Raw genomic sequence first — 25866 nt, 5'->3', positions numbered from 1 at the left:
TCAAATAGAAAGCTTATTGGATACAATGTATGACTACAAAGGTTGTATAGTAAGATGGATACTCCGGAAGCGCTATAGAAAAAAAATGAAAGTAATCTACCTGGAAAATGAAAGTAATCTACCAGGAAAATGAAAATTATCTACCTGGAAAATTAAAGTAATCTACCTGGAAAATTAAAGTAATCTACCTGGAAAATGAAAATGATCTGCCTGTTAAATAAAAATAATCTACCTGAAAAATGAAAATGATCTGCCTGGTAAATATAAATTATCTACATGGAAAATAAAAATGATCTACCTTGAAAATAAAAATGACCTACCTGTAAAATGAAAATGATCTACCTGGAAAATGAAAGTAATCTACCTGAAAAATGAAAGTAATCTACCTGAAAAATGAAAATCATCTACCTGGAAAATGAAAATTATCTACAGGGGTTTCCACATCAAATTAGACCGCGTCGATAGGTCTAAATTACGATTTGGGGGACAAATCAGAAAATTTAAGAAGAATGAATCATTTAAAAAAAAATTAGTATAAGGCTAATATAAATTCTTTTGCAGAAAATGCTAGATCTTTCGATGATTATGTTGCGTATTTTGACGTTAAAAATTGGAGATCGTACCTGGAGAATGAAAGTAATCTACCTGGAAAATGAAAATGATCTACCTGGAAAATGAAAATGATCTGCCTGGTAAATAAAAATGATCTACCTGGTAAATAAAAATTATCTACCTGGAAAATATGATCAGGTTGGGAAAACATTTGTCCTGACCCTTTCCTGTCGGATTCATTAGGTTTAAAAACATTTGCTATAAGAACTGAGAATTAGACTTGATTTTTATGTTTTCTGTTCAATTTTATTTTTGCAACCTGATGTCGTCAATCTCTGATATTTTAAACTCTTGTATTTTATTTTGCAGTATTCATCATTATTTAGGTCTACGCCACCAGATTGAAAATAAGATTTGAAGGCAAAAAAATTATTTTAAATGCAATTTTTTTAATTGGTAAATCAGATGGATTTCAGATTTAAGCATGATAATTTAATATTAAAACAAAGAAGTATTAATTCATTTAATGATTTTTTTTAGATAAAAAACCAATTCATCCCTGTAAATATAGGTTGGAGAGCACATAGTGTCCTGCTTAGGTGTATACACAACACTTTGGGGACCAACCTTAAAAAACAAAATTAATGTGAAGCAATCAAACAAGCAAATACTTGGATATACTTGTGCATGCTAAGAGAGCCACATGCGTGGCCAGGTAAAGCAACTCATTGACGCTGGTTGGACATAAACATTTAGGTATGTTTAGGGCCATAAATCTCATAATATTTAGGTATGTTTAGGTATAAATCTCATCATATTTAGGTATGTTTAGGGTCATAAATCTCATCATAATTAGGTATGTTTAGGTATAAATCTCATCATATTTAGGAATGATCAGGGCCATAAATCTCATCATATTTAGGTATGTTTAGGGCCATAAATCTCATCATATTTAGGTATGTTTAGGTATAAATCTCATCATATTTAGGTATGTTTAAGGCCATCAATCTCATCATATTTAGGTATGTTTAGGTATAAATCTCATCATATTTTTTCTTAAAACTCAGAGTTTATAAGATCTTTCACTATAGTCTTAAAAAAACTAGTTATAATTAAACTGTACAAATTAGTGTCGAGTTTAGAACAAAATCATTCAAATCAATTACGCTTCATTATGTAAAGATAAATAACCGTTTCAAAATTAAAAGAATTGACTTAGAATTTGAAATTCACTAACACTTAAAATCCACCAACCTCTTCCGATGCAAGATAGAAGATCGTTATATTGGATCGAACATCAGAATCCAATGTGAAGACGATATTATACTTTCCCACCTCGTCTTCACCTTCTAAACATCAGAAAACATTTAAGGTTCGCGCCTTTAGGTGCAACATAGCAATAACCGTTAAACAATCCATCAACATCAAGAAGTTTCATCTTTATTATTAAGATCTTAAGAAAAAAAATGAAGTAGAGAAACGAAAAAACTTCGAAATGATGTCCGTTCTGGAAATAGAATATTATTTCATTTAATAATTCATTAATTAATCCCCCCCCCCATTGGAAAATTTAAGACCTCAATATTTGACAATCCGCGAAACAGGATGGATCAAAAGCCAAGCAAGTAATTTTCCCTCTAAGAATGGTGTAGGGGGGAGGGGATTTTAGATAATATCAACCCCGGAAGTTAAAAATATAGTTTTTTTTTTAAATTCAAAAATCATTGACGATAAAAATAAGAGTTGATAGCACCAGTCTCTAAACTTTTAAATGAATTAGCTTTAATCAAACTATATACTTTGCTTGTCTGTTTGTTAGTTTGTATCCAATAAACGTCAAAACGGCTGAACTGATCGGGCCCAAACTTTGCATGGGACTTCACATGTCCCCAGGGAAGGTTTCTTGATGATCAAAATTTCAAAAATTTGCCCCCAACCAAATTCGATTTGCATTAAATTTTGAAATATTTTTTATATTAAATCCGGCTAACGTTTATTTGTTTTTGTTTTACACTGTACACAAAAAGAAAATGTTCACAATTGAAATAGAAGATAATAACAGCCTTAAATTAAAATATTTTACTGGAAAAATACAGAACAAATAATAAAGAAAAGAACCAACCTGCATTTTTAACCTTGACGAAGTGCAAAGAGTCTCTTCTAATGTTTATCAAAGCTTTCAAGGTCTTCGTCGGTTCATTCGCCTATTTTATCACTTAATAAGCTTTTGATATATTTTTATGTAAATCTACAAAATCTTGCATCTCTAAACTCTATTTCTCCAAATAAAATGAAATGAATTGAACTCAACTCAAATCAACTCAGAGTTTTAGGGAAAAACTACATAGTCCAAAAACTTGTTCCCCCTAAATCTACGAAACTTGTCCTATCGTTAAAAGAATAAAAAAAGGGGACCTTTGTTCCCATTCTGACATGATTTGCGACATAAGAAAGAAAAAGACATTAAAAGTAAAACCTGAAAAAGAAATCATAAATCCAAAAATGTTAACACTTACTTGAGGCGGTGGGTACGGGAAAGGTACTGGCTTTGATCCCAAGAAATTTAGATCTATAATTACAGCGATTTCAATAACCTGGTTCCAAAAATTTTTTTAAAGATTTTTATCTCGCTTTATTGGGGCGAATTAGGTAAAAGGGAGCTATTTAGTTTGAACTACTGCCGTTTGAACTATTGACTTTTTGAACTATTGGTCGTTTGAACTATTTCACGTTGAACGTGTAGTATTTCAAACGACATTTTGTGCGCATTTGAACTATTTTTTGCACATTTAAACTATTAAAAAGAATAGTTCAATTGAGTCAAAAATATATGGCTTGAATGAGCAAAAAAAATAGTTCAAATGAACCAAAAAAAAGTTCAAATGAGCAAAAAAATTGTTATAATGAGCAAAATAGATTAAATGAGCAAAAAATAGTTCAAATGAGCCAGTAAATAGTTCAAATGAGCAAAAATTTGTTCAAAAGAGAAAAAAAATAGTTTAAATGAGCAAAAATTTAATTCAAAAGAGCGCTCGGCCCAGAAAGTGTCTTGACCTAACCTAACCCTGAAATAATACAAAATAAATATTTTTTAGTTGAAGATAGTTGAAATTAGGCCATGTACAAAGTTGATAGGAAGGGGGACGGTCCAAAAATTGCATACTAGGACGGACCCAATTATAGTTCCAATGAGCCAAAAAATAGTTCATAAGAGCTCGAAAATTGTTCAAATGAGTCAAAAAATAGTTCAATGAGGCAAAAATAGTTCGAATGAGCCAAAAAAACAGTTCAAATGAGCAAGATAACATAGTTCAAATGAGCAAATAATTAGTTTAAATGAACAAAAATATAGTTCAAATGATCGTTAAAAAATAGTTGCCCATTTGAACTATTTTTTGTTTATTTGAACTATTTTTTTTGGCTCATTTGAATTATTTTTTTGCTCATTTGAACTATTTTTTGGCTCATTTTAAAGATATGTTTTGGTTAATTTGAACTTTATTGTAATTTGTTCATTTGAACTACTTTTTTCTCATTTGAACTATTAAATGCTTCATTGAACTATTTTGTCGTCGTTTGAATTATTTTTCTGTCCATATATGTAAATATTGTTTGATCATGTAAACTATTTTGTGATGATTGTTTGACCTATTTTTTTATGAAATATAAAAATTTTAAACTGCATATTTAATAGTTCAAATGAGTAAATAATGTGTGGTTTTGAACTACAGGAAAATACATCATTATAAGTAGTTTGGTAAAAACGATCAATAGTTCAAATGATCAATAGTTCAAACGGCAGTTATAGCTAAAATGCTGATCCACCAGTGAAAGTGTTAAAAAGGAATTAAAGTGTTTAAATAGAGAGATTAATATGCCTGAACTGAAAAGGTTAAAAAAATGAAAAAATTCTTAAAAATATATACACCTCAGAAAATAAATAAACTTCAGGGTAGTGTATCAAAATAGAATAGGGACACTTGCGAAATATTGTTTAAAATATTGAAATATTCCTGAGTTGTCTCCAAAGAGAAAAGATTCAGGTTGCGGAGAATCAAACTTCTCTCCTCCCATGATAAAATGAGTAGAAAAGTAGTTTCCGACCTTCGGTGGGTATCTGTGTAAATTATATATTTATGAATTACATTATTTTGTTTTATACGTTAATTAACATTTTCTGCATCTGAATCACTTTATTTTTAACAGCTCACATGTTCTATCAGAAGGTGTCGCGTTGAAATTGCAAAATTGCTCTGAAGCATATTTCGTTAATTACTTTTGAACATACACCATTTTAAGCAGGAAAATTCGCGAAAATTATGTTTATAAGAAAAGATAATCATATTGCAATAGTTACAAGCTAAAATTATAACTAGAAAAGGGTACACAAAGCATTCTAATAGCTTTTTTATCTACAACTCACTTTTAGCGTCAAAATTATACAATTCAGTAGGCACGTCATGTGACAAATATTTTTATTACACTCAAATAACTTTTACTCACAAAGAGACATTTAATTATATCATAGCTTTAAATAGAATATTCTCTTTCTTTTTTGAGAGTTTCTTAAAACTATAAAATACTTAAAACTCTTGATACAACTCAGTATCAAATTACATTTCGCTCGTTGAAAATGAAATACATCGCAAAATGATATTACAAAAGTTTAAATATTCTGTGTTCTCTATTAATGGCACTGTATCTGTTTACGCATCGGCTAGCTTCAAATATTATCAATATCTTGTACAGGTACTGCGGCCCAAAACTTAAAAGAGGATATGCATGTTACCTGTACTGGGAACATGTACTTTGATCCTCGGGTTCCTCCGTACCCCGGGTTGTACTCTGCCATCCTCCCATCCTGAAAACACATGTAAATCAAAAGATTGATCGAATTCTTTGATAGGCACCATGAGATATAAAAAATTTAAATATTTATATATCTTTGACGAAATTACCCGAATGTGTAGCTTTATACTTCCTTTATAGAATCAAGTGCATTCAAAATCCATTTTACTCTGTCCTCAAATTTTCTAACAAAGACATTTCTTTGATTCGTTTCTCAAATTTTGAAAATACACGTTCACTTTTTCGTAATTTTCTTGAAAGTCTCTCATGAGTTTCAATTGTGTTTCTTCAATCTTCAGTCGAAATCGGAGTTGATGGATAGAAGAAACAGCTGATTATTCTGAACTTTCCAAAAGCATACACACTGCCATCTATACAATTAACACTGCATTAATATAATTTATAATCTATTGGCCGGGTCAAGAGTCCGGTATCTTAAGAGCGGTATTAGCTAATACCGCTCTAATACCACTCTTAACACTAACACCGGTGTTTAGGAAATACGGATTCATAAGTCGCTAATGCTGCCTAATTTGTGGCAGGATTATCTAGCCTAGAACAGCTGATGCGTTCATAAGTCATCCTAGCTAAAACCAGGATTATCATCCAAACTTTACCGTTTTGACTCTTCTGCGCAACTCTTTTCTCTTCTCAACTTAATAATTTGTTAATAATTATAAAGACGACTTTTAAATAATACATTTTTTATTATATGACGAAAGATAGATTAAAAATTTATGAAAATATCTTGCAAACTAAACTTTTTACATTTCATTATCAAAGTTAAAAAAATAAAAACTTTTCAATAAGATATATTTTTTAGAAAAAAAATCTTTAATAAAGTTTTGCTCATAAAATGTTTTTTTTTATATTCAACACATTTTATTAATATAGTTATGTAAGGAGGGTGGGGGAGGGGTCATTTTTCTGAATTAAGCAAAATAAGAAGTATTTCTTCGCTTTTTATGCATCCCTGTATTTTAAACATCCCTGTATTTCATGAGGTTGCGAGAATATCGAATCCAAACCAAATTAATACTGGTAGAACTGGTTATTTAGGGTAGATCATCCTACCTAAATCTACCCTGCGGGTAGATTAGTTAACACCGCTCTTAGTAAAACTGGCATTTCTGTTAATACCGGTATTAGCACAACTTATGAACGCGTAGGGTAGATGATCCTACCAACCAGGATTAGTTAAGAGTGCTATTAAGGGACTCTTGACCCGGCCTTATATTTTGGAGTAAACTGCGGCAAATGCGGTAAATGCGGCGAATACGGGATATCACCCGCTTCTGTAAACCGACTTTTTAAAAAACGCAATTTAGGACGAGGAAAAAAGTTATCTTCTGTGCCAAAAAAAAAAAAATAATATATGTAATTCTTGTTTTATCTTGATTGTGTTGCAGCAAACATATGCTTTGATTTTAATGTTGTTATTCATCCCTGTTGTCCTCCATTTTTTTCTTAGTATTGTCGGGCCGCGCCATACAATAATAATGAAATATACGGTGTAGTTTTGGTTGGTTTACATTAGCTGTTTCAAGAACTGGATTCGGCACAAATATTTTGTGCTCCGGCACCACATTCGTGCTGGATATGGTTAATAGTTGTGCGGATGTCGCACTCTATCCGATCTAAATGATATATTTTTCAAACATCACATTAATTCAAATAGAAAATGTACGTGAATGATAGTTTAGACCGGTGAAATATTAGTTCTACAATATGTAATAAGTTTTCTATGCAGCCAATGTGATTTCTTTCTTAAGTTTTAGTACTAAACATTTGACAGTTTGCGCACATATATCATTTTAATCTGTCAATCAAAATTTCAGATCTTTTTTTAGTTTCCATTGAAAACATCCTATGGATCCATTCCAGAACAGCAATAATCATGGTAATAAACCAAGTGTATATGAATCAGTGAAGGGTACCATTCACTACCATCCTAACAATATTCAAATTCCTTCCAGGATTCAACATAATGTTACCAATAATTTTCCTAATGTTAATCACCCTGGCGCACATTCCCCGGGCGGTCTAGTTCATCATCGTCCCCAGTATCAGCACCAAGATTTATCTTCTCACTCAAATTATAATTCTCAAAATATACGTCCAACTTTCTCTGGACGACATCCAAATTCGTCCGGTAACTACAATGCCGACCAAACAGATATGTCAACGCAGTACCACGGTACTGCGTTTGTGCCTCCAAATCAAACCGTGTCTAGAATGAGGTAATCAATAAATGAAAGGACAAGTTTACTTTTTCATCCATTGCGGTAAATTTTTTATTAGTTTTTATGTTTTTTTTCAGTTCCTCGTTTATTCCGCCGGACCCAACACAACAACTAGACATTGGAACATTAGATTCAAGTATGCATACCTTTAAAATTCCTGAAAGTGTGACTGCACAAAACATTTCCCTTTTTAAGTTTAAGTTTTGGGATTTATTGATGGAGTTAAATATTTCAGAGTGTAAGATGTCAGGGCAGCAGCCCCGGCTCCCACCTGGCATCTCACTGCAAAGGTAGGATTATAATATAATCAATAGGGTGAGTTAGTTTTCACAGATTTCCCATTTTAGGATGAAACCTTTTCTCGATTATTAAAATTGTGGTGAATATTTTTACCCTTGAAACATACTTGGCTTTTATTCAATCAGAGACCGTGCCTTTCATAAACTATATGGTCGACTATTTGACGTCTCTTATATTGGTCGTCAAGTGTACGGAGATATTATCTATCTATCAGATAAGAATTCAGCATAAGACATCAAGAGGCCAACATATCGTCCCCCAAAGTACTCGACTACACGACCACTATCTAAAGAGAGAACGGACTCGGGGTGAAATTTTAAAATATTATTTATGTTTTAGTCCGGGTTTGATCCAAAATTTTATTTTTATCTTCATTGAAAGTATTTTGTTGTTCAAAATTCAGCGAATAAAATCGAATTTCGCGCCCCGCGTTAAAGTATATAAGGGATGAAATGATTTTTGAAGCTACGATGGGAGAGGGGGTGATTCTTTAAAAAAAAAATTCCAGTCTGGTTTTCCTTCTTTCAAAAATGTACTCTGTTGTTAAAGGAAAAGATGAACAATGCTTTAAACATTTTGTTTTTTAGATCAGTTGATCCTCCTAATCTCCCTCCAGGAGTATCAATTCAGCGATCTTCTGACAACAAGATTGCAAATCTGCCCAGGTAAAATTTCCCTTGACTCCTATCAAAAGATTTTTAAATTTTAATGAAACTATTTTTAGTTCAATTCAAGTACAGAAGTCCTCTGGTAATAATGCTACAGAATCAAATATTAATAGATTGGCAGGACTCGGTATAAAAATATCAAGATCTGAAGAAGGGTAAGTCTATTTTGAGCTATTAATTAATTTATTTTAAGTCAGGTCTAGGTAATATGAAAACTTTAAGGATTTTACTTAATATTAAGAAATAATCTTATTTCAAAAAAATTAAGATGGGAAAGTTTGAAGGGGGATTATTTAGGTTCTAATTGAATTATTAATTATTACTATTATTTTAGAAACACAAGTCCCATGGATCGACTATCAGGTATTTGATAATTTCATTAGAATTTAATTTAGTAAACTGTTATTGAATGAAGATGCAAGAATTTACGTTGTACAATATAACTGATATATATGTATATATTTAAAGAATCAACTTCAACTTAAAAATCTTAATATATTTCAGGATCTTACCATATTACTATATATATAGGTTTGGGTGTAAGTGTAAGTGGTGGTCCTTCCCCAGTATCCCGTTTACCCCCTGGACTCTCAATAAGTGGGGGACCTGCTGTCAACTCTCCACGCCTCCCCCCAGGAATTTCTGTTAGTGGCGGTAACTCTAATGTACCCCGCCTTCCTTCTGGGATCAACGTTAGTGGTGGAAATCATCTGCCAATAAGACCAGGCGGTGGACCTGGTCCGCCCCAAACCAGACTGGGACAAGGTCCAGGGGTTACACAGAGACCTGGAGCGCTAGGTCAGCAGCAACTAAAGTTTCCTCAAAATGGACAAATTCAAGTAAGAGCTCAGAATGTACCTGATGGCTTTCAGCAGCCTCGCAACCATATCAGCGGAACTTCTCCTCTCCGACACCCTATTGGTCCAGCTGGACTAAGGAGCAGACGCCCAAGTAGTACAAGTAGTTCAGGACCTTCTCCAACCAGGTCTCCAGCTCAAACTCCTCCCCCTTCTTATCCCTCTCAGGGTACACAACTACTGGTGCAACAAGGACCTGGACAGTCCAATCATCCCACTCCTTCTAGTGGTGCAGATCCTAGATCAAGTAGCCAACCTGTTCCTATTTCTAGTAGTCAGAGCCAAGCGCCGAAAAATGTTCAGATCTCTAATTCTCAGTTGAGTCAATACCCTAATGTTCCTGCTCAGCATGCTTCCCAGACCAGACCTATCCAACAGGAGAAACAGAAATCAGTTCCTCCAGCAGCTCCTGCTGATTTTGAAACTAGATACAATCAGGATCAAGAGTCCCAGGAATCAGTAGAACCTAATCGTATTGTTAAACACCCTGAGTTAACCAAGATCAGAGTTGAGTCTCCCGTCACTGCCTCTGAGTTTATGTCAGATGCACAAATTACAGCTCCGATGAAACCCGTTTTAGAAAATTCAGAAATGAAAGAGAAATCTATGGAAGAGGGCTCTGTTCAAACTGAGGTATCTTCGACACCTCCTGAGCAGGAATCTGAACTCTTTACACAGGTTTCCTATTTTTTTTGGTTGCCTATGTTTAGCATTTCCTGAAAAAGATCAAAATTAGTTTTCTAAGAAAAGAAATAGTCTTAACTTCAAGTGGCATATTACAAAAAAAGTTCTTTTTTTTAGATAAATCTATTTTTTATCTTTGGGTGGGGGTTTTCTTAAAGTAGAAATTGCAAAAAAAATCATTTTTAAGATATCTAATAAAGTAAATGATTGCTATTTTTACTTATATTTAAATGTAGAATGAGGGGAAACCACAGGAAACTGAAGAAGTTGACATGAATCCTGAAGAAAGCTCAGAATTACCTTCAGATAAGGGAGAAGCTGGTTTAGAGGCAGAGGCAAAATCAACCGAAAATGGAGAGCCTGCAGAAGTCGCAGGAGAACCAAGTAAAGTTGGAGATGAAGGGAAAGATCTGGAAAATGAAGAGAATTACAATGAAGAGTACTTTGAGGAGGGGTACGAAGGATATGATCAGGAAGAAGGATATGAAGAATATGGGGAAGTAGAAGGATATGAAGGCTATGAAGATGGAGAATATGAAAACTACGAAGAGGAAGAATGGACAGAAGAGGAAGAAAAGGCTGACAAAAATGCCTCTGAGAGTAAAAGCGGCGATAAACCAGGGAATGATCCAGACGGTGCTCCTCCTACAAACGATGATGATACATCAACAAATAAGCCAGAAACTATACCTGAAGAATCAGAGAACAAGGATGACAATGAAGAAGAAAGTGCCAAGAATGAGGATGAATATGAAGAACTGGATGAAGAAGAAGATTCAGCTCCTGCTCCCAGTCCCTCTAAACGCCCTGGTTCTGCTACTCCTCTGCCCAACCTTCCTCCTGGAATAAGTATATCCAACCCTGGAGGAACCATTCTTCCTCCAGGAATAACTATCTCAGGGTCCTCCACCCCAGCATTACCCCCAGGTAATAGTGATTGAATTATTTGTTTAGCAATCTTAAGTGAAATTAATAATATCTAGGGTGCCCAAAATGTAAGGACTTTTAGCCTGGAAATACACCTTTTTGACTAGTTACAGCACACTTAGCATGAATATTTAAATAAAAAAACCTCGTGTAAATGAAGTTAGTTTAACTTTTTTTCTGCATTCTAATTAATATTAGGTTGGTTGTTTCAATTGAAAATCCATATTCATTTATAATTTCTCGAGAATATTGATTTTTGCCAAATAATAAGTTTTTAAAAAGCTTAAACAAACAATGAAACCCATTCCAATCAATAGAAGTAACAGACTAAATGCCATCATTATTGATTTTTAGATTTTAAATGTGTATTTATCCTGTTTCTCCTCTCATTCTTATCCTAATTTACTTGTTTCTCCTCTCATTCTCGTCCTAATTTACTTGTTTCTCCTCTCATTCTCGTCCTAATTTACTTGTTTCTCCTCTCATTCTCATCCTAATTTACTAGTTCCTCCTCGCATTCTAATCCTAATTTACTTTTTTCTCCTCTCATTCTCATCCTATTTTACTTGTTTCTCTTCTCATTCTCGTCCTAATTTACTTGTTTCTCCTCTCATTCTAATTCTAATTTACTTGTTTCTCCTCTCATTCTCCTTCTAATATACTTGTTTCTCCTCTCATTCTCATCCTAATATACTTGTTTCTCCTCTCATTCTCATCCTAATATACTTGTTTCTCCTTCCTTTTATTTCAAAAATTGTACGGATTTTTTTTTAATTTTAATTTTTTCAAAAGAAATCTACGGATTGTATGGATTTTCTCTCCAAAAACGTAGGGATCGTATGGATTTGTTCTGAAAATGTACGGATTTTTTGTACGGATTTTGTTTTCAAAAAAGTTTTGGCCAGGCTGCTTTTTACATATTGAAAGTTTTTTTTATTTATTTTTGTCACAATATCAAACTAACATGTTTTCTCTAATGTAGGAATCAGTATTTCTCCCTTCAAGAAACCTTCCAACAGACAATCCACTGACGATGATGCACGAAGCACATACAGCAATGATCGTAGCTCTGATATTTCTGATTCCAATTCGCGGAGTGCAGACAGGAATCTTCGTGTCGGGTCAGAGACAACCTGTGTTGTGTGCATGAACAGATGCGCTGACCGACGACCCCGCCTGCTGACCTGCCTTCATTCTGCATGCTATACCTGCTTCTTTGACAAACTGGCAGAGTCCCGCCGCGAGGAGAACTCAGCTGATGTTGTTGACCTGGACGGGGACGGTATTATGAGTGTGCCGGAGGTTGTATGTCCAATTTGTCGTGCAACAACAACAGAGAGTGAGACGATGGAGAACTATTTTATACTTGATCATGACGAGGATAGGGACGAGGGGAATGACGATGATTTACAGGTCAATAGTGATAGGTTGAGGGAAATAGGGTTTGATAGGAAATACATTATTTAAATTCATGTAGAAAAACTAAATTGTTGCTTATAAAAGGCTTTTTTTCAATTTTTCCTGGCTGAGATTCCTCTCCTTATTCTATTGTTGTTGCAGTACTGTAGCAGTTGTGAGGAGAATGCTGTTGCAAGTTCTAAATGTGTTGATTGTGACGAGTTTCTGTGCAGTGATTGTGTGCGCGCACATCAGAGGGTAAAGATGACGAAGGATCATCAGATAACACAGGTCAGAGCATGCAGTCATGACAGATTTGATTTGATTTGATTTGATTTGATTTGATTTGATTTGATTTGATTTGATTTGATTTGATTTGATTTGATTTGATTTGATTTGATTTGATTTGATTCAACAATTCGATTCGATTTGGGTTGCCAAGATAAATAATTAAATTATTTCATTAAAAGAAAAAATCGATGTTAAAATATATATTTTTTAGTTTGTTTTTATATTTTTAAATGCTGTCACAGGTAAAAAGTTCACAGCGTGGGAGCTCTCATTACAAGTACTGTTCGCAGCATCACAATGAGCGGTTAACACTCTACTGTGAATCCTGCGATATTCTTAACTGTAGGGATTGCCAACTCTCGGAGCGACACAGGAACTGTAAATATAGGTATTAATTCATTCATTTTTTATTTACTATTTCATATATTTTTGCATTTATGCATTCATGCAAGTAATTCATTAACTAATTTATTTTTTCAAATGTTCATTTAGTCATTTAGTCATTTAGTCATTTAGTCATTTAGTCATTTAGTCATTTAGTCATTTAGTCATTTAGTCATTTAGTCATTTAGTCTTTACAGTCTTTACAGTCTTTTAACAATCTGTACAGTCTTTACAGTCTTTACAGTCTTTACAGTCTTACAGTCTTTACAGTCTTACAGTCTTACAGTCTTACAGTCTTACAGTCTTACAGTCTTACAGTCTTACAGTCTTACAGTCTTACAGTCTTACAGTCTTACAGTCTTACAGTCTTACAGTCTTACAGTCTTACAGTCTTACAGTCTTACAGTCTTACAGTCTTACAGTCTTACAGTCTTACAGTCTTACAGTCTTACAGTCTTACAGTCTTACAGTCTTACAGTCTTACAGTCTTACAGTCTTACAGTCTTACAGTCTTACAGTCTTACAGTCTTACAGTCTTACAGTCTTACAGTCTTACAGTCTTACAGTCTTACAGTCTTACAGNTAGATAAATAGATAAATAGATAAATAGATAAATAGATAAATAAATAAATAAATAAATGAATAAATAAATAAATAAATAAATAATAAATAAATAAAAGGGTGAACCTCCAATTCTAGGAAAAAGGGAAGAGAATATGACTAGCGAGGTTTTAGTGAAAATTGTTGTTGTACAAAAAACAGCTGTTTACTAAGGAATTTGCTTAAAAATGACTTCGAATCCTATTGGTTTTGTCACCTTGGGTTTTCAGTGATAACTAGTGTTACAACTGTAGGTTAAAGAAAAGCCATATAGAGGAGAGTGTGGGAATCCTTAGCACCAAGATATCCGAGGTTAATATTAAGGAGAGGAGCCTCCTAGCCCAACTCAAGGAAGTCAAGAACTTCATCATTTCAAAGGCAGGCAGACTGGCATCTCAGGAGATTTCGGAATCCATCATAATTGTTTGGTTTCAAGATTAAAAATTCAATAATTTTATTTGAAGGTGCAACTTCTTTACTGGGTTGATTTTAACATGATCAAAATTCTGCATCTGAGAAACCCTCTCCACAAAAGTAAATTTAAAAAAAAAATATAAATTTAGGATGAAAATAACAGACAGGCACGTTTTTCTTTCTTTATAATACTTTTACACAGACATTTATTTAGTTCAGGAGAATGAGACTTGAGTAAGTTATTACCCCTGGGCCAAATTTGTCACAAGTTCATCCTCATGCTAAGATGACTATTTCCCTGATTTACTACGGTACCTTTGTCTTAATTTATTATTATTTAGATATCAATGTAAGTGTTAAATTATAAAACTACAATATTTTCCCCAATATTGATCGAAAAGATCCAAGGGTACCGTTGTAAATCGGGCATTGCCATCTTTGCATTAAGGGTCACTTGAAATACGTCCAATAAACTTCCTGTTGTTGATGCCGGCCTCGTCAAGGTTGAGGACAGATATAGAGAACTAACTACAGAGGTCACTAAGAGGACCAGGGATAAACGGAAAACTCTGGAGGCCAGGAAAAACAATTTAGGTGAAACATTTTTCTCTGACGTTTAGAAATATTGCTAATTAGGCTTTTCTATTTCAACTTTTAATTGTGGCTCTAATGTGACCTTCTTATCCTTGAACAATAAAAAACAAAAACAATCAAAAAGTTCGCGGATTTCATAATATATTTTCTCGCATTTTCAAGATTAACTTTTGGACACAAATTTTGAGTATTCATAACGTTTCCCAGGGGTCATGTGAGGTCCCACACAAAATTTGGGCCCGATCGGTTTAGCCGTTTTGACGTTTAATTGGATACATACAAACAGACACCTAGACAGACAAGCAACGGATTTATATAGACTATTTTATTTATCACTTTTAAAAGTGTTCAAACTAAAACTGTTATTTAGTATTCACTTGGACTCGACATATTTTTAAATATGTTTAGACCGTTCTTTCTGGCAGGCAGAATACGCTCTCTCCTTCATAGATCATGTTGTCAACGGAAATATAGAGGTATGCATTTCAGTTCAGTATTAAACTACACCAAATCTGTCAATATCTTTTTCATTCCATTAACTTTCAAATTATAATTATTACCCAAAGAATTGTTAGATCTAAATAATAAAGTCAAATAACATTTAGCAAACTATATAAATGTAGAATTTTTATCATTTAAAAATGTTGTTTATGTTTATTATATTCGAAGATGAATTATTTGTTATCTGTGGACCCATAATTAAAATGTTGTTTACATTTAACTGAACTGTTAAAAGAAAGATATCTAGTTTTGTCAAATGGTCTCCCATGAAACAATTCAACATTTTTATATTACATTAAAGGGAGTGTTCGCGAAAAATGAAAGGGGGTATAGGCTTAATGCGATAAAAAGCGCTTTTGATCGCCACTAATCTTACTTCGATCTGTTGCGTCTAAAAGGAGAAAATTGTTAAAGACGTCTCATACCGAATAACATGGCGTCCATACAAATTGAGAAAATTGCAACATACGACTTAGACCGTAAAAAAATCAATTTAATTTCAAACAAATCATTCAGATATTACAACAGTCATCGATTATCTTTCGCCACATTTATATATAGTTGATTTTTCATAATATGTTTGAATTGTTATGATCTGAGAGTTACTTATAAAAACGTTTATTCCTGTTTCGAGGATTTTTGGTAATGACGACGACATTTTCATATTTTCCAGGAATGTTCGAAAACAAGTTGTAAGCTAAATATTATTTAAAAAAACAAAATCAAAACTAGTATGAAATATTAAATATATACAAATGTGGCGAAAGATAATCGATGACTATAGGTTGTAATATCTGAATGATTTGTTTGATATTAATTTGATTTTTTTACGGTCTAAGTCGTATGTTCCAACTTCCTCAATTTGTATGGGCCCTCTCTTCGGTATAAGACGTCTTTATCAATTTTCTCCTTATGGACGCAGCAGATAGAAGTAAGATTTGAAGCTATCAAAAGCGCTTTTTTATCGCATTAAGCCTATACCCCCTTTCATTTTTCGCGAACACTCCCTTTAATGTTTTCGATTTAACAGAGCTAGAAATTCATGAATATGGGTCTACTGCGATTTTAATCATCTTAGTTTTAAAATATAACCAAGGAGTAAGAAATATAAGAATAATGGAAACGACGCGGCCCGTCCTATCATATGATTATACATGCATTATAAAAAAAATTGCTTGTCTGACTTCTATTTTTGCATCCCAGAAAAATGTGTTTGTTTGCGTTTTTCAGCCTAATTTTTCCATGTTTAATGTATACAATAACCTATTCTGAATACATGTACGATTGTACGCGGTATTTGTACATCAGACAAATATTTCTTATTCAAATGAAGTACTGCAAAGCATGTATATAATCATATGGTAGGGTGGGCCGCGTCCTTTCCATCTTCCTTATATTCCATACGCATTAGATATAACCCAGTCCAACGTATTTTATTAATTTCATTCATAAATTTCCATCTCTAGCAAATTATTTTTATTTTAACCAGGACGAGAAACTTCTTCTTTCCAAGAAGTTAGTAATGCGTCAGATGAAACGGCTGAAGCGAGTCAATCAGGCCGTTAACCTCCCCCCTTCAGGTTTCATTTACTCACCAGTTAATCTGCCCCCTTTTTGTTTTCATTTGATACGGTAGTTCATCTACCCCCTTCAGGTTTTATTTATTCACTAGTTATTTCCCCCTTCAGGTTTTCATTTATTTACTAGTTAATCTTCATCCTTCAGGTTTTCATTTATTCACGAGTTAATCTTCCCCCTTCAGGTTTTCATTTATTCAGTAGTTAATCTCCCCCCTTCAGGTTTTCATTTATTCACGAGTTAATCTTCCCCCTTCAGGTTTTCATTTGTTTACTAGTTAATTTCCTCCCTTAGGTTTTCATTTATTCACGAGTTAATCTTCCCCCTTCAGGTTTTCATTTGTTTACTAGTTAATCTCCCCCCTTCAGGTTTTCATTTGTTTACTAGTTAATCTCCCTCCTTCAGGTTTTCATTCATTCAGAAAGAGGGTTGAAGGGTATCATTGTGTATCGAAAATGCCAATTTGTGGGTCTTTTTGGGAATTTTTCTACAATTTCTTCAAACTGTCTAAATACTTTTTGTTCTAAATTTGTATCAATTTTGTTTTCATTTATCTTTATTCTGAAGATAATTTAATTACCTCTTCAAACAAAGAAACTGAAAAAATATTTTTTTTAAAAATTCGTGATAGCCAAGTATGATAGAATTATTGTTTTTCAGAGCTCGAGTTCAAGTTAGATTTATATTTCCAGAGCTTTTCCTCACAATCCCTTCACAGTAATCTAGCAAGTGTAGTCAGGTATATGCTCATAATCCCTTTATAATACTCTAGCAAGTGTAGTCAGGTATACTCACAATCCCTTCACAGTAATCTAGCAAGTGTAGTCAGGTATATGCTCACAATCACAATCACTCTAGCAAGTGTAGTCAGGTATATGCTCACAATCACAATCACTCTAGCAAGTGTAGTCAGGTATACTCACAATCCCTTTATTATAATCTAGCAAGTGTAGTCAGGTATACTCACAATCCCTGTATTATAATCTAGCAAGTGTAGTCGGGTATATATTCACAATCCCTTTATAATACTCTAGCAGGTGTATTCAGGTATATACTCACAATCACAATCACTCTAGCAAGTGTAGCCAGGTATACTCACAATCCCTTTATTATAATCTGGCAAGTGTAGTCAGGTATATTCACAATCCCTTTATTATAATCTATCAAGTGTAGTCAGGTATATACTCACATTCCCTTTATAATAATCTAGCAAGTGTAGTCAGATATATACTCACAATCCCTATATTATGATCCAGCAAGAATAGTCGGGTATATCCTTACAATCCCTTTATTATAATCCAGCAAGTGTAGTCAGGTATATACTCACAATTCCTTTGTAATAATCTAGCAAGTGTAGTCAGGTATATACTCACAATCCCTTTATAATAATCTAGCAAGTGTAATCAGGTATATACTCACAATCCCTTTATAATAATCTAGCAAGGGTAGTCAGGTATATACTAACAATCCCTTTATAATATTCCAGCAAGTCTAGTTAAGAATCAGATACATTTTCCTTACAATCCTATTACAATTTTAGTAATCTAGTGAAGTCTTTAAAAATTTTACTTTTTATTTACTATATTGGATAAATATATTTTGTATCAAGAATATTATAAAAATTTATTTCTGAGAAAATTTCTCGTGGAAATATTGGACTCAGTCAGCCAGAAATTGACTGGATAGAGTTAAATATAATATTTAAAATCAGATTTGTAAGGAAAATGAACATTCTAACCGTAATTTACGTCGAAAATTTCTAAAAATAGTAAAATCATGAAAATTATATTGTACAATGTGATGTTTATTGAGCATGATACGCTTACCAATTATATTATGTTCTGGAGGGGGAGGGGGCTTACGATATTTATTTCTTATTTTTATCTTAATTACATTTTTTATTCTTGTTATACTTTAGGATGACCTTGGCAGATATAAAAGTTAGCAGTATACCAATAGAAGCACACAAACCTAAGGAAACCAAACCACATTCATGTAGATTATGCCAGAACACCCCCCTTCCCCTGCACCATTTTTCTAAAAAACGTTTTCATGTGGCCACACATTTCATGTTTTGTATGCTTAAAAATCCTTCTTTAAGCCAGAATTGTTTGTGATATTCTTATCCCTGCTACACACATCTGAAAAAGAACCATCAGGTTTCAGGGCAAAACACCTATTTTGTTCTTCGGAATATGTTAATATGCAGGCTTCTGAGTTATAATCTAAATTTTCAGAAAATGCCACTGAGGGAATTTTAAGTAAATCCATTTTAAAGAAATTGTAGAAATCAAGTGCATTTTTAAGTCTAAACTCGATCATAACTGTAGGTTCTAAGATTAATCAAGATTAAACTGTGGTTTTTTTTGCGATATTTTTAGAACCGTTGATAGCAGGGGTCCCCAAATTTTATGAATTTCCCTTAACAGTCATAAGACATGTTTTAGCAAAAAAATCAAAGCCTTAAGTGAACTGTATAATTGCCCAATTACTGCCTATAAAAGACTTTTTTAAGTAAAATCAGTTAAAAAATACATCAAAATAACTTTTTCGGGCCGCATTTTGACAGTCAGGCAGTTGACTTAGGGGTTTGATTTTTTTTGCTGCAATAAGTTTCATTACTGTTAAAGAAAGATAAAAAATTTGGAGACCATGTCATATACTGTGAAAAAAATATCGTCAAAAAATCCAGAAGAAGCAGATTAAAGTCTTGAAACGAAATTTTTGTTTAATTTAAGACCTGTAAATGCACTTGATTTCTACAATTTCTTAAAAGTTGATATGCTCAAAATTCCCTAGGTGGCACTTTCTGAAAATTGACAATATAACTCAATAGCTTGCATATAAACATAATCCAAAAAAAAAGTTTAGGTGTTTTGACTTGAAACCTGATGGTCAATTTTCAGCAGTGTGGCTACGAAGACAATTTACCTGAGTTTAAGAAATTATTTTAAATGTTTGAGTTTCAGGCTCCTCCCCCAGCTCAACCTGCTCCCCCTCCAAGCCCTATCCGACAACCAGTAACTCCCAACCGAACCCTCGCACTTCCCTCTCCTGGTCAAGGGATGGGGCGGGGAAGTCCGGTCAACAGAGGAAACCTGGGGGGCGTGGTTAGACAATTAGCCACACCCACAAAAGCTCCGAGGTAAAAACATATTAACATCTATTGAACTCGGGTGAAAAACTTATCAATCGCGGATTTAACTGGAGTTTAATGGCGTGTACACTGTACATTTATAACCTACTTTATGTTAAGTGTGCAAGTCTAAAAATGATCTTGTAAAAACTTGTATTTAATCACATGTGAATTTGGACCGAATTTAATGAATTTGAGGGGTCGCTGAACTCCAGACCGTCTGTCAAATCCTTGTTAACATATGGTAGTTCAGCGACCTAGATCAAATTCATTAAATTCGGTCCCCTGGAGAATAATGTTGTAGACCTGTTATGAAGAATATGAGTCCAGCAAGGTCTTTGATTGGACAACAAGCTGGTAGAGGAGCACAGCGAGTTCAAATTGTGTCACAACGACCTATGGGAGCAGGAGGAGTTCGAGGTCGGGGACGGGGGAATAAGATGCAAGCTGTTGCGCTTCAGGGAATGAATTCCCCGGGAATGGGAGGGATGAATCCTGGGATGGGAGGAATGGGACTGGGTCGAGGATCCCCTGGTTTACGAGGCCGAGGACAGAATCCCAGGGGTTTAATGAAGCAGACTGGTATGGTGATGGGACAGGGGATGCGGGGAGGTAGGGCCCAGCCAATGCTTCAGGGGCAACAAGGTGGAATGATGAGAGGAGGGGGTCAGGGGCAGCAGATGAGAGGTGTTGGGGGAAGAATGCGAGGACAGCTTATGCAACAACAAAACAGGTATCTCTCTGATGAAAAGTACACCATCTGTCGAAAAAATTCTAATTTTACGGTTTTTTGGAAAAATCAGCTTCATTTATTGATAAACCTTTAACATAATTTCACTAAAATGTCGCAAAACAGCTTAAATTCGAAAAATTTAATACCATTTAGTACTAAATCTGTAACATTATTATTTGTGGGGGGGGGGGAAGCTGATTTTAAGGAGAATGGCTTGGGAAATATTTTCAAGAAAATTATTCACTCAGTTTTCTAGCTCTGGAATAAATATTAGTAGGCGTGGCCGACCAGCTACTGAGAGTGCTATGATGCAGGGCGGGGCTCCGCCGCCGAGGTTCAACGCTCAAAATCAACAATACACAAATGCAGCTCTAGGTACCACATCCATATAAAAAAACTCATTGCTATGTATGTATGCATTTATGTATGTTAGCTATAGCTGGCGAAACGGCTGAACCGAATTGGCTGAATTGTCTTAAGGAAACTCTAGGGTACCCCAGACAAAAAAATAATTCGAATTTTATAGTTTAAAAACGCGATTTTTTAAAATGTTATCTTTTTTCTCGTCTATTTCTATTTTTTCTATTTGAATGCCAAGTATGTGAGATGGGATGACAGTTTGGGGGTTTTATTCTTATTCAAATCTCTTTATTACTCTTTAATTCTTAAATGATTATTTAGATCTTCTTTATTTCTCCTTATTTCTGAAATGAGTATTCAGATCACTTAATTACTCCTTATTTCTTTTATGAGTATTTAGATCTCTTTATTATTTCTTATTTCTCATAATAGTTTTATAGGTTTGAATAGTCCAGCTTTTATTCCCAACAACAAGCAGCAACAGCTTCAAAGAAGGCAGCAGCAGCAACAGCACCAGAAACAACAAATGCTGCAGCAACCACAACAATACGCCGTTCAGCAACAATCATTTTCTCCGATACAGCAGCAAGCGTTTCCACAGGTAAATCGAAAATATTGGATCTTAGACCTGTTGGGCTCCAAAATTAAACTAAGCCTTCAAAATTGAATTAAGGCTTCAAAATTGAATTAAGGCTTCAAAATTAAATTAAGGCCTCAAAATTGAATTAAGGCTTCAAAATTGAATTAAGGCTTTAAAATTGAATTGAGGCTTCAAAATTAAATTTAGGCTCTAAAATTAAATTGAGGCTTCAAAATTAAATTGAGGCTTCAAAATTTAATTGAGGCTTCAAAATTAAATTGAGGCTTCAAAATTAAATTGAGGCTTCAAAATTAAATTAAGGCTTCAAAATTGAATTAAGGCTTCAAAATTAAATTGAGACTTCAAAATTAAATTGAGACAAAATTAAATTGAGACTTCAAAATTAAATTGAGGCTTCAAAATTAAATTGAGACTTCAAAATTAAATTAAGGCTTCAAAATTGAATTAAGGCTTCAAAATGAAATTGAGGCTTCAAAATTAAATTGAGACTTCAAAATTAAATTGAGACTTCAAAATTAAATTGAGACTTCAAAATTAAATTAAGGCTTCAAAATTGAATTAAGGCTTCAAAATTAAATTGAGGCTTCAAAATTAAATTGAGGCTTCAAAATTAAATTGAGGCTTCAAAATTAGATTAAGGCTTCAAAATTGAATTAAGGCTTCAGAATTGAATTAAAGCTTCAAAATTAAATTGACGAGGTAAATAAACTGTTAATATTTTGAAAGCTACAAATCGAAGACTTGATCAGATTGAGACATATATTTTCTTTGGCAATCAATGATATTAAAGGGAACATTTAGTTTTTGTATATATAGATTCTGAAAATAAACTTATTCCAGTCGGTTCAGTTACCAGCCCGCAGTAAACCTGTTCCTCAGGTTCAGCCTCATCCTCAAGTTCTCCATGTTCAATCAAACGCAGGAGCCCTCAACACCGTCCCATCAGGGTTGAGCATCCAACAAGTTGCTTCCGGCGGTAACTCACTTGTACCGCCCTCCCTCGCCTCCCCCGGTTCCTCCTGGCACACGCCGAGCAACGCGAATCGACCGGCCTCTCCACCTCAGATGCCAGAGAACAGTTTTAAGATTACTTTACCGAAGATGGCCGTTGGCGGAGGGTTAGGGAATTTAAAGAAAGAATCTTCTCCTGAAATTATAGATCTAGACTCCTCTGGACCCTCCAAGGTAGTTTGACACGGTGTTACTGTCCGAATGAATTAAGATGGGGCATTAATATTACATTAGCTCTTATGTTCATCAAAAAAAACTGGTTAATATTTTCTTGGTTTATATAAAATGTCTCGGGTCAAATTTATGCCGTTGAAATATGTGTTTCCCTTTAGAAAATTTAAAAAGGATATAGAAATAAATTAGTATGAAAATTTTATATGAATGAGTTGCGATATGAATTGACATTTTTTGCTGCGCGGTTCGTCATACAAGTTTGAAGTGAGATTTTAACAAATTAATAACTTGTATCTTTTCAGTCTTCATTGTTTTTCTTTAGATTCCGGCTCACTTAAATATAACAAGAATTGGGAGTCATCTTCAGATGGGACCAAGATCCATGGATCCAAGTATTCCAGGATCTATGGATCCAAGTATTCAAGGATCCATGGATCCAAGTATTCGAGGGTCTATGGACCAGTTCCAAGGTCGGCCCGGGATGAATATATCTAAGGTTGAGGAAGGGGTTGACCCACTAGGAGACGAGAGCCAGGTGAATAAAATGGTGGTTAACTTTGATTTAATTTAATACAAGCTCAGTGGTGTTGATTGATGAGTGAATATTTAAAAGGGATGGGAGACCAAATTTCAAGTGACCCATCTGCGTGCGATGTCCGATTCACACCAGTAACCTTGAACACTTTGTTGGATCTAGAATGAATAAGAATTCTTAGTTTTTTCATGTAAAATATTGATCATTTTCAGATCTGGTTTTTATGTAAAATAACTTGCGGATTTTTACATAGCAGCCGATACGATGGAAGAATGTTATCAGAATTCAACACTTAAATGCAGAAAAATGACGAAATCTTTCTTATTTTTATTATAAAAAGGTTAAAGGTCACTGTTGTGAATCAGACATGCCACTTTACCGATGGAGGATCACGTCTACACTACACACGGACAGACGTAGTACATTTGAATTTCCGAGCCGGGTCAACCTTTCCGGTCCCAGTTTGTACTGTACCTAGCTTTATGGACAGGACTAGTCGGTGCAACAAGGTTGACGCGATTAGACTTTATGCTTCAAATAGGTTGAATTTACTTTTTATAAAAGAGGGGCAGATTTTGTTATTTTGATATTTTGTCTAATTACATCAGTATTCTACAATATTTTCCGGCTCCAGTTCAAGTTTCTCATTAAACCACTAAAGTTGTAATTTTTAACAATCGGATAAATATTAGAAAATCAAGATTTTTCCCAACCCTTATCCGGAAAAAAAACTTATTTCAAACATACGAAGGAATTTTAATTTTATGATTGGAAGTCGGTAAAATTTTTAATAAAATCCCTCTGACAGATCACTGATATTGATCAATGCATATTTGTCCATTAATAATAATAATGAGCATGTAAAATTATTAAGCGTGTTGGTTCCTCTGACAGACCAATGGTTTCCTTGACTATGGGCGCTGTAAAGACTGAGAGAACACCGGGAATAAAAACTGAGTCAAGGATAGTAGACGCCAGACAGATGGATACAAAGATTTGAACTCCCTTTCAGGCTGAAAGGGACTGAAAAAATTCATACCGAGAGATTCTTTAAATTCCCCTCTAATATATATTCTATTCTCTATGGTTACACACCTTGTGTTGTATCGTATCCCCCCCGGACTACACCCCTCTAGTGTGTCCTAGCGTCAGCGCTCCTCATTTCATAACTTAAAAACCATGACTGTAATAATACTACAAAACCTTTTCACAATTTGCTAACACTATGTTAAAATGTTCGGTACATAGCAAGAGGAGTAAAGATGGTACATAGCGGGAGGAGTAAATATGGTACATAGCGGGAGGAGTAAAGATGGTACATAGAGTGAGTAAAGATATCTATACTAGTTAATCAATATTAGTATGGCACTAAACTCTCAATATTAAAATAACTCTCTGATGACTTGATCAATTTAAAACCAATGTTCAGGACAGATACGGAGTTGACAAAGATAACAACAAAATTTGATTTTTAAAAAACGTTGAATAACCTCTAAAAAAGTGCGTGTCCAAACGTAATCGCTCAATTCTGGACCCTTCTCATCTAACTTGAAAGCCAACATTACTATTTTCATGACCAAAAAAAAATTTATTTCTGCAACAAATATTTTTTTTCTAGATTAACATAAATAAACTACCTGCCCCTGCTAGAGTCATGGAGGGGTCAGCTCAAAAGGACCGGACCGATGGAGGTAAAGTTCAATATTATATAGTAATTTAAATTTTTTCCAAAGTTTTTCGGATAAAATCGACAAATCATGTTAATTTAATAATATTTTCGATCTTGTTAAGAAATAATTTTATGTTAAATAAGATGAAAAATGTTTTAGATTGGTGTGCAGTGTGTCATGATGGAGGAGACACTTTGTACTGCTGTGACCGGTCAGTTCCTCACAAAATTATTTTTTTAAAGTTACAATTTTGTATTTTAGCTCTTTGGAACTTAAGAAATATTTGTTTTTGAATCAAAACTTCTTTTCTTCAGTTTTCAGATTGATTTCTAGGGTTGTATATTTTTTAGAATTAGTCCCCCCCCCCCCATATTTTCCCCCCACGATATCAGCGAAAAAAACCTTCAAGAAAATTTTATTCCGAGTAATATACAGTATACTCCCTTCCAATTTTAAAATTTAATAAAGCAATAACAATTCAAAAATTAAAAAATAATCCATGGCAGTTGTAAACTTTTAACGTTTTTTTATCTAAACTATTTAATTAAAATAATACCATGTCCATTGTCCAACTCTGTTTGTATCAGGTGTCCAAAAGTTTACCATCTCTACTGTTACATACCTCCGCTCTCGGACGAACCTGCCGACGATTGGGTGTGTCTTAGCTGCAGTTCAAGGGATGAAATATTCTCGGTAGGAAATTATAACCTATATGTTACCATTAAAAAAATGGCATTTTTCTAACTACAAAATTAAAGCAGGTCTTTATTGTAAGATTGCATCCCGAGGGATGTAATATTACATTGC

General features: G+C 34.0%; 3 protein-coding genes across 3 annotated transcripts; 2 read left to right on the top strand and 1 right to left on the bottom strand.

Annotated features, from left to right (window-relative positions):
* Positions 1-568: 568 nt before the first annotated feature.
* Positions 569-6126, bottom strand: LOC111698179 (E3 ubiquitin-protein ligase MGRN1). The gene is made up of 8 exons (XM_023468441.1): positions 5511-6126; positions 5342-5413; positions 4566-4669; positions 3069-3121; positions 2675-2756; positions 1807-1901; positions 1112-1179; positions 569-779 (listed from the first exon to the last, which is right to left on the bottom strand). Exons 2-8 carry the CDS (start codon positions 5410-5412, stop codon positions 584-586), a joined length of 669 nt encoding a protein of 222 aa, XP_023324209.1. The 5' UTR covers position 5413; positions 5511-6126; the 3' UTR covers positions 569-583.
* Positions 6127-7187: 1061 nt separating this feature from the next.
* Positions 7188-13163, top strand: LOC111698163 (uncharacterized). Its single transcript, XM_023468421.1, has 11 exons — positions 7188-7640; positions 7721-7779; positions 7879-7933; positions 8531-8608; positions 8668-8766; positions 8946-8974; positions 9143-10146; positions 10389-11079; positions 12062-12492; positions 12640-12768; positions 13011-13163. The coding sequence occupies exons 1-11, from the start codon at positions 7270-7272 to the stop codon at positions 13161-13163; spliced, it is 3099 nt and encodes a 1032-aa protein (XP_023324189.1). The 5' UTR covers positions 7188-7269.
* Positions 13164-13868: 705 nt separating this feature from the next.
* LOC111698162 (histone acetyltransferase p300) lies at positions 13869-25818 on the top strand. Its single transcript, XM_023468420.1, has 17 exons — positions 13869-13880; positions 13993-14130; positions 14670-14760; positions 15169-15236; positions 16751-16841; positions 17500-17578; positions 18758-18815; positions 19809-19984; positions 20280-20708; positions 20983-21083; positions 21509-21669; positions 22510-22854; positions 23177-23389; positions 24264-24383; positions 25008-25080; positions 25219-25270; positions 25647-25818. The coding sequence occupies exons 1-17, from the start codon at positions 13869-13871 to the stop codon at positions 25801-25803; spliced, it is 2364 nt and encodes a 787-aa protein (XP_023324188.1). The 3' UTR covers positions 25804-25818.
* Positions 25819-25866: the final 48 nt, after the last annotated feature.

The sequence above is a fragment of the Eurytemora carolleeae genome, unplaced genomic scaffold (genome assembly GCF_000591075.1).
Source record: "Eurytemora carolleeae unplaced genomic scaffold, Eaff_2.0 scaffold21, whole genome shotgun sequence".
NCBI classification, from domain to species: domain Eukaryota; kingdom Metazoa; phylum Arthropoda; class Copepoda; order Calanoida; family Temoridae; genus Eurytemora; species Eurytemora carolleeae.
Note: the sequence above shows the minus strand (reverse complement) of the source record. Positions and strands in the feature narration are given on the sequence as shown.

Coding starts and splice junctions, on each gene's coding strand:
- LOC111698162 (XM_023468420.1), top strand. Junction 17,579..18,757: donor AATCTAGCAAGTGTAGTCAG/GTATATGCTCAT, acceptor GTTATACTTTAG/GATGACCTTGGCAGATATAA. Junction 20,709..20,982: donor CTTATGCAACAACAAAACAG/GTATCTCTCTGA, acceptor AATAAATATTAG/TAGGCGTGGCCGACCAGCTA.
- LOC111698179 (XM_023468441.1), bottom strand. CDS start 5,412: ATGGGAGGATGGCAGAGTACAACCCGGGGTACGGAGGAACCCGAGGAT. Junction 1,902..2,674: donor CGTCAAGGTTAAAAATGCAG/GTTGGTTCTTTT, acceptor TCTGATGTTTAG/AAGGTGAAGACGAGGTGGGA. Junction 1,180..1,806: donor TCTATCTTGCATCGGAAGAG/GTTGGTGGATTT, acceptor TTGTTTTTTAAG/GTTGGTCCCCAAAGTGTTGT.
- LOC111698163 (XM_023468421.1), top strand. CDS start 7,270: ATGGATCCATTCCAGAACAGCAATAATCATGGTAATAAACCAAGTGTA. Junction 10,147..10,388: donor AATCTGAACTCTTTACACAG/GTTTCCTATTTT, acceptor ATTTAAATGTAG/AATGAGGGGAAACCACAGGA. Junction 11,080..12,061: donor CACCCCAGCATTACCCCCAG/GTAATAGTGATT, acceptor TCTCTAATGTAG/GAATCAGTATTTCTCCCTTC.